We start from the raw sequence: 7,384 nt of genomic DNA on the forward strand, positions 1-7,384 counted from the left end.
CCAGCGTGCTCTTTGTGGGAGCAGTCAGTGTGGTTTTTCAGGGAGTGAGGACAGTCCCACAGTTGAATCTCATTCCCTCTGCACTCGACTCTGTTCAGCCACACGACACCTTTACCAGCACCAAATACTGAATTCCCATCAGCCCTCAGTGCTGCTCCACAACCCAGCTGCCTGCAGACCACCTGAGCATCGCTGATGTCCCACTGATCATCACAGACTGAGCCCCACACAGCGTTATGATACACCTCCAGCCTCCCAGAGCACCGGCCCTCCCCTCCACTCAGTCTGAGAGGAACATGATCTAAAACACACACATCAACCAGCACTGACCAGCAACATTCACAACAGCAACATTCACAACAAAGTTGTGATAATAAATGAAATCATAATAAACTTACTTGAACACTGTCTCTTGTATTGTGATGGTGAGGTAGAACATGTCAGAAAACTCTGAGGAGACTCGTGTGTCTGATCCTCTGAGAATAAAACATGTTAAAATTTAATTTACTACTGAATAGAACAAAATAATTAAGACTAAAAAATAATCATATTTAAACAAACAAAACATGACAATTTCAAACCATCTTAAATCAGTTAATATCATCTCACTTGAGCAGGTGATTTTGGCGACTTCATTATCACAGTCATTCTGTCCCCAGGGTGAAGACGGACACTGCCATAAAGTGGAATCATGTCGTCGACAATTAAGTTTATCAAGCCAATTATGAGACTTCAGTCCCTCTGAATAAATGGGTTCACTGCCAGATCTTCCACAGTTCAGCTCTTGACAGATCAGACTCGCTGTGTCTCTGTCCATCTGGTTGTAACACACATTACCCCAGGATCCATTGTAGAAAACCTCCACATTCCCTTCACAGCCCTCAGTTAACCTGATCTCTTTAAACTCTAGATGGAAAAGGATGAGAATCAACCTCAACTCTCACAGAATGACAGTGTTTTAATTAGGGATTTGAATTATACAGGCTTCAATGATTCTGATTAATCCTAACGATTACAGTTCATTAATAGTTCCATTAATTTATACAAAAAAAACAACACTGAACAAACAAACAAAAATACTTAATTCATTAATATATATAAAATACTAATACTGACCAAATGCAAAATGCATATCTTTAGCTGCACTTTGTCATTTGAACATCCAGTCTGTAACTACACTGATTTAAATCTCAAAGTTAGCTGTAAACTGTATGTCTGTGATTCACTAAAAATAACCGACTGATTAGAGTTTAGTTTGGGAATCTGGTTAGATTGGTCACGCTGCATGTTTTGTGCTGTAGATTCAGTAGTGTTATGTTCCGGTGTGGACGAGTGAGTAGTTTAGAAAACTTTAAATAAAATAATTATTTACATTATTGTTTACCTGAGCACACGACTCCTACATCCTCCTTGTGTTTACAGTCATGTTTTCCCCAGCCTGGAGAAGAGCAGCTCCACAGGGACGTCTCATTCCCCTCACACTCCACCTCATCCAGCCATATGGGTCCAGAACCAGGACCAAACCAGGCTGGTACCTGCTGGTTACTGAGGGCCACTCCACACTGCAGCTGTCTGCACACCACATGAGCATCTTTAATATCCCAGAAGTCATCACACACTGTCCCCCATGAGCCGCTGTGAAAAACCTCCAGCCTCCCTGCACAGTCTCCCCCAGAACCCACCAGCCTGATGGACCCGCGTCCTGATATTGAGAGACAGAAAAACAGTGATTGTACATGCACATTTTTGATCACTAATAACTAAAAAATCTGCCCAGATGTTGATTTTCTCACCAAAGTTCTTTACTGACAATGTATTTGATTTATTTTCCCTTCATTTCGGTCTCTTTACGTTCTGAACAGTTTTGTAAATGATAGCCTACTGTAAATGCCTGACATACCAATAAAGCTTTGATTATGATATGACTGAGCCTACGGGAATTTTTAATGGAAGTGCAGTTTAAAGGTTGAATTGAACATATATTTCATTTTATTTCGGCTAATTAATAGACTGTAATTATACATTTTCGTTGATGAATTAATCATTAGCATAGTTTCATTTGTAAATGAAAAAAACAACACGTCACATACGATCATAAATACAATCATAAAGTCAAAACTTTATTGGTATAATTGTGAGGCGTTTACAGTATTTGCCAAATATATGGTAGCATAATAATACTAGCATAATTATACTGAACGTTAATTGGGTAAAACGATACACGAATTGAAAGGGGAAATAAGCATATATAACAATAAATATAAAAATATAGCCCTAACCAGTTAATATAATAATATTATTATAATATTATTATATTGCAGTTATATAAGAATTATTATTATTATTATTATTATAAAATACAAATATTAAATAAAAAGACACAATCAGTTAACGGTTTTGTCAGATCAGACTGTCTGAATATACAAAAGACATTGCATATTTAATGGTGATTCTCTTCATCATAGTTTATTTTAAGATCATAAGGAATTAGAATGAATATATTATTATGAACAAAACAATTAAACAGACTGCCTGTTTCATAAGATTGATAGTGATGTTTGTAAACACCAGCATAAGTGTGTTATTGCTTGAGTGAGAATTATGAAAGAGAGTGATGAAATAACAGACTGAGGTTTGGAGCAGTTTACCTGAACAGACGACACCAGCATCTTCATTATGTTTACAGACCTGCTGTGCATCCTCGCTGTCTGAACTGCAGTCTTTCAGTGCAGTCTCTGATCCACTACATTCTACATAAGCCATTGAAATTGGTCCTGATCCTTCTCCAAAGTGAGCATCATGTGTTGCTTTTACAGCCGTCCCACAGTCCAGCTCTCTACACACCACTTCAGCATCTTCAATTTCCCACCAAACATGACACACTGTTCCCCACTGACCATCATTATAAACCTCCACTCGACCAGCACAGGGATTACTGCCATTCACCAACCTCACACTCACACTGTCTACACATGAGAGAGAGAGACAATTACCAAACATTCAATATATGTTGTGCATACCAAACATACTGTAATATGTAGTAAAGTGTAACATTACATGTCAATTATTTCAGCACATTTTAAGAATAGATTACCTCTTGACCCTCATTATGTACCTACCAGAGCTGATGAGTTTTAAGACTCGTGTCAGTCATAAGTCAGTGTGGAGATAAAGTCACACTAAACTTAAAGCAGATTGATACAGAAACACTGCAGCTTATATTCAGCATCAAACCTGAACCTGAACACAGCAGATACAAGCACTGATGACTGACTTCTGTAAGTCTGAACACTTCAAACACTTACACAAACTAACTAGAACCAATTTCTCATGACTAATTGTAATGAATTAATGGACTTTACTCAGTTGTTCTTTATTCTAACTAAGAAAACAATAAAATATGATTACACCATAGTATAAACTATATTGTTTCTAAAGCTATTTTGATGAGTTTTTATTAAATTAAATATTATCTACTTTCATTAGGTATAACTTTGAGAATAAAATAACAGCAGTAATCTTGTGCGTTTAATACTGCGATGCTGCATTTGTCCAGCAGATGGCAGCAAAACACTTCTTATTGTAGAGGAGCAGCCAAGGGTCTTGCCCTGTGTTGCTGCATGAGGAACTTCTCACTAGTGAAAGTATTACAGGACAGCCTCTATTATGTGGAATGCCAAAGTTGCCAAAATAATAAATAAATGAGTATATAAATATACTAAGAAAATAAATAAATAAAATGTGAAAAAATAAATGAGAATTTCTACTTATATTTCATTATTTATGTATAATTGTATTTTTTCAACATTTATTTTTAATGTATTTATTTATACATTTACTAACTTGTTTTAAACTTACCTTTAAACGTACTATATTGATATAAAAAAGCAAATAGAAAGAAAATATATTTAAAAATTTTGATATCATCATAAAATGCATTAAAAATTATATTAATTCAGGGTTTCCTAAACTGGGCTTAATGCAAACACTGCAGTGGGTTTGTGAGTTGATTAAAAAACTAACAATTATTTAAATCATAAAAATGTCAAATAAATCATTTGAACACTAAAAACAGAAATATGTTATTTGTTTTGTCCACAGCCAAACTCTTTCAGGTCAGACTTCTCAGTTCAACAGTTAAGGTCCTTCTGGATATGATGACGACTGCTATAGTGTTTCACAGCTACACATCACCAGTATTTAATAACTTGCATTATTATTTGTGTCATACATGGTCTAACTGCTTGAGAGGCGCTTTTTTCACCCAAATTCAGAAACATGGTTTGAAAACTGATTTACATGACATTCACATGACCTTTCTATATTGTGAATATAGACAAAACTAAGTGTATGACACAAAGTAGGATTTTTAGAGAGAGAGAGAGAGAAAAGATGAATTATGGAGAATCAATAAATTATGAAGGATTTACTGCCATTGTGTGAATAATATGTAATAATGTAATCCATAAAAAGTAACTGTAATCTGATTATGAGCATTTTTAAAATGTAATATACTCTAATTATGAGCACTTGATTTTTGGAATCTGATTACATTACTAGCCAGCTCTGGAAAACATTTACTGTGTGTACCATGGTACTGTATATACAATAAATGCCATATAAAGTATTATCATCACTTTACTTATTTGGACATTAGCCTACTTAATATTTACCTGTCAGAAACGCTCACTCATACTGAAATCAAAAGTGTATTTTTTCATGATCTGATTTTAAATGAGCTTTCATTTTTACAGGTTTTAAAAATAGTCTGCAAACCAACTTTTTTTTCATCAGCACGAAAAAGAAAGAGCAAATAACATGACCTGGCCACATATTTGTTTGGAGACCAGAGAACCACAGATTAATAATAAATTAAAAAAAGCAGAAACATTGATTAAAATGGTTTATGTACACGACACAAAGGATGCTGTTCTCCTCAGAGGAGCGCTCACTGACTCAGAAAGAACCTCTGTTGGGTTGCATTCATATCTCAGGGCATTTTTGTCTTATTGGAGACATTAGAAATGGTCTGGATAAATAATGACACTTAAACACTTTAATAGCTATTGGATTTAAGATAAAAGTGAAATAGTCTAATTATTCAGAATAATTGTATAATTAGATTCAGAATCATTAATAGCTGCACTACATAATTCATCCACAAGATGGAAGTAATGCACATATAAATGTGTTGTTATGATTGATTGATTGAATTATAATAATAATAATAATAATTAGTAGTAGTAGTAGTACTTTTCAGTACTTTTTTATGAAAACATCAGTTACATGACCCGAGAATTAGATTTGGGTTATTTGGTAATTGTACAAAAGTTTTTTTTTTTTATAAATCAGCATTCTATAATTTTTTAATTAGTTTTAAAAAAGCTACAACAGTTTAAACCTGTAATATTTGCTTAATACATATGAAAACACAAACCAATACATTCTCACCTGTAAAAGATGATCCCATTTCTTCCCGGGTTCTACGACCAGAGGCTGTGCTCGAGGCTGAATTCAGCTTCTTATTCACAGCTTCTTATTGACGCTATCCGTTCCTCCTTAAAAACGCGTTTCTTAGCTTCTTATTCACGCTCAATTTATAGGGACCGTCTCTATTTGTGTCTCTTTTTCAGAAACGAACAATAAACTATTTTAAAATGTAAATAACACTGAGATAAGAGCGAAAACGGGCTGCCAACATTAAATTTAATTACATTATATGTTAATTATTAAACGTGCATGTCATTCTTTGAGTGCAGTAATGATTTTTTTTAAATCTAGCCTCTTATCAAGACTTTATATGACCCAGCACCTGTGAATAGAGGACAGATACAAAATGATGACATTTCCATTGCTTTAAAATGCACACAAAGTTTGCTTAAATGAATATATGGTATTTGTAAATACTATAATTTATACTAGACTTCAACTGTTCTTTCTGATACCCACTCCTATAAAGACTATTCTGGTTTTGTAACAGAAAAACTAGCATTTTCTGTAAAACTGCTCTGAAACAATATGTGTTGTGAAATGCGTTATACAAATAAATATGAATTAAACTAAATGAGCCATTGCATTGTTGGTTACTGTACCATGTTGTCTCCGAGGGTGTTTTGAAAGTTTCTCAGGGTGGTTATAAATATCATCCCATACTATATGACATAAGTCAGACTGCGCTAATGCAACTCGCATCGCTACGGACGAGTAGCTGAGTATCTCTTCCGCAAGCCGACGCGCAAACTGCCGCGAATGAAACTGAAAGTAAGACGCAGACGGTCAACACACAATCATCTTCATTAAAAGTAGGAGGACAAACTTATCTTTCCAGTGCTTATGCCGCCCGCTCTCCTATTGCGGTCTTTGATCTTGAAATGAGCTGATAATTATTCAAATGCAGCGCTTATCTTTTGATTTTGTTGACGTGAACTCCGTTAAATTTAAATATAGCGCGGGAATTGAAGATCGGATTTATATCCGTTTTGGGCCGACACATTTATGTGGTCAAGTGTAAATGGAAACGTTTTAACAAATCAGATAGATATCCGATCAGCGAAAACGCATGAAATGACCAGGTGTAAACAGGCTCTCTATTGGGTCCGTGGATAAACTCTTAAAGGGACCGCGGTCCAATATTCCTACTGCTGTCTGTCATATTAATCAAAGAACAAAAGACAAAGAAAATCACTTTCTGCTCTTGACTGAATACGTTTTATAACCTTAATGGTAAGCATTAATCTGTATTTAATTTTTACAATGAAGACTACAGAAATTAAAGTAATCAAATGTAAAATAACACTGGATGTGTTATTTTACATTTGATTACTTTAATTTCTGTAGTATTTCTTACCTGAATAAAAACTTACTTAACCTGAAAAACGTAGTTTCATAGCTATCTTTATTCTATTGCATTTATTTGTGCTGTTGTTTGCAATTTTTTTGTGTTCTTATTTTATTACTGACTTTTTACTTGTTTTTTTATGAAAATAAAACTTTGCGTTGAAGAAAAGTTGATTTTTGTTTGTATATGCTGTCAAATATAGTTCTTAGAAAGAAAATCAGAATCGGCAAAAATCGGTATCGCAGATCACACTAACAAAAAAATCGGAAATCGGAATCGGCCAAGAAAATTGCAATCGGTGCATCTCTATTCATCGGTCTGCTTTGAATGGACGCTGCAAGTGTAAGTCAAATATGAAAGAGAAAAGATAATAAAATAAAGGTGAAAGTCAAATTTGTTGAAAAAAAATTCCAAAGCTCACGGCATATTTTAACGTAGGGCTAGGAGAAGATGCAGATGCAGATAATAAAGGTAGCGCTATGAGTATCTAGATACAATAGGCTATACAGATGCATCTCAATAAATTAGAATGTCGTGGAAAAGTTC

General features: G+C 34.5%; 1 protein-coding gene across 1 annotated transcript in view; it reads right to left on the reverse strand.

Annotated features, from left to right (window-relative positions):
- The window catches only part of LOC107575819 (scavenger receptor cysteine-rich type 1 protein M130-like), a gene marked incomplete at its 3' end in the record, with an annotated part of 47,400 nt that extends 41,930 nt beyond the window's left edge, over window positions 1-5,470 (reverse strand). The window contains exons 1-4 of the mRNA XM_016262148.1: window positions 5,452-5,470; window positions 3,120-3,140; window positions 2,649-2,966; window positions 90-274 (exon numbers count right to left, since the gene is read on the reverse strand). Of these exons, the coding sequence (XP_016117634.1) occupies window positions 90-274; window positions 2,649-2,966; window positions 3,120-3,140; window positions 5,452-5,470 (543 nt within the window). The remainder of the gene's footprint in view (window positions 1-89; window positions 275-2,648; window positions 2,967-3,119; window positions 3,141-5,451) is intronic.
- Between the last annotated feature and the right edge of the window lie 1,914 nt (window positions 5,471-7,384).

This window comes from Sinocyclocheilus grahami, unplaced genomic scaffold (genome assembly GCF_001515645.1).
Source record: "Sinocyclocheilus grahami isolate Dianchi unplaced genomic scaffold, SAMN03320097.WGS_v1.1 scaffold2922.1, whole genome shotgun sequence".
NCBI classification, from domain to species: domain Eukaryota; kingdom Metazoa; phylum Chordata; class Actinopteri; order Cypriniformes; family Cyprinidae; genus Sinocyclocheilus; species Sinocyclocheilus grahami.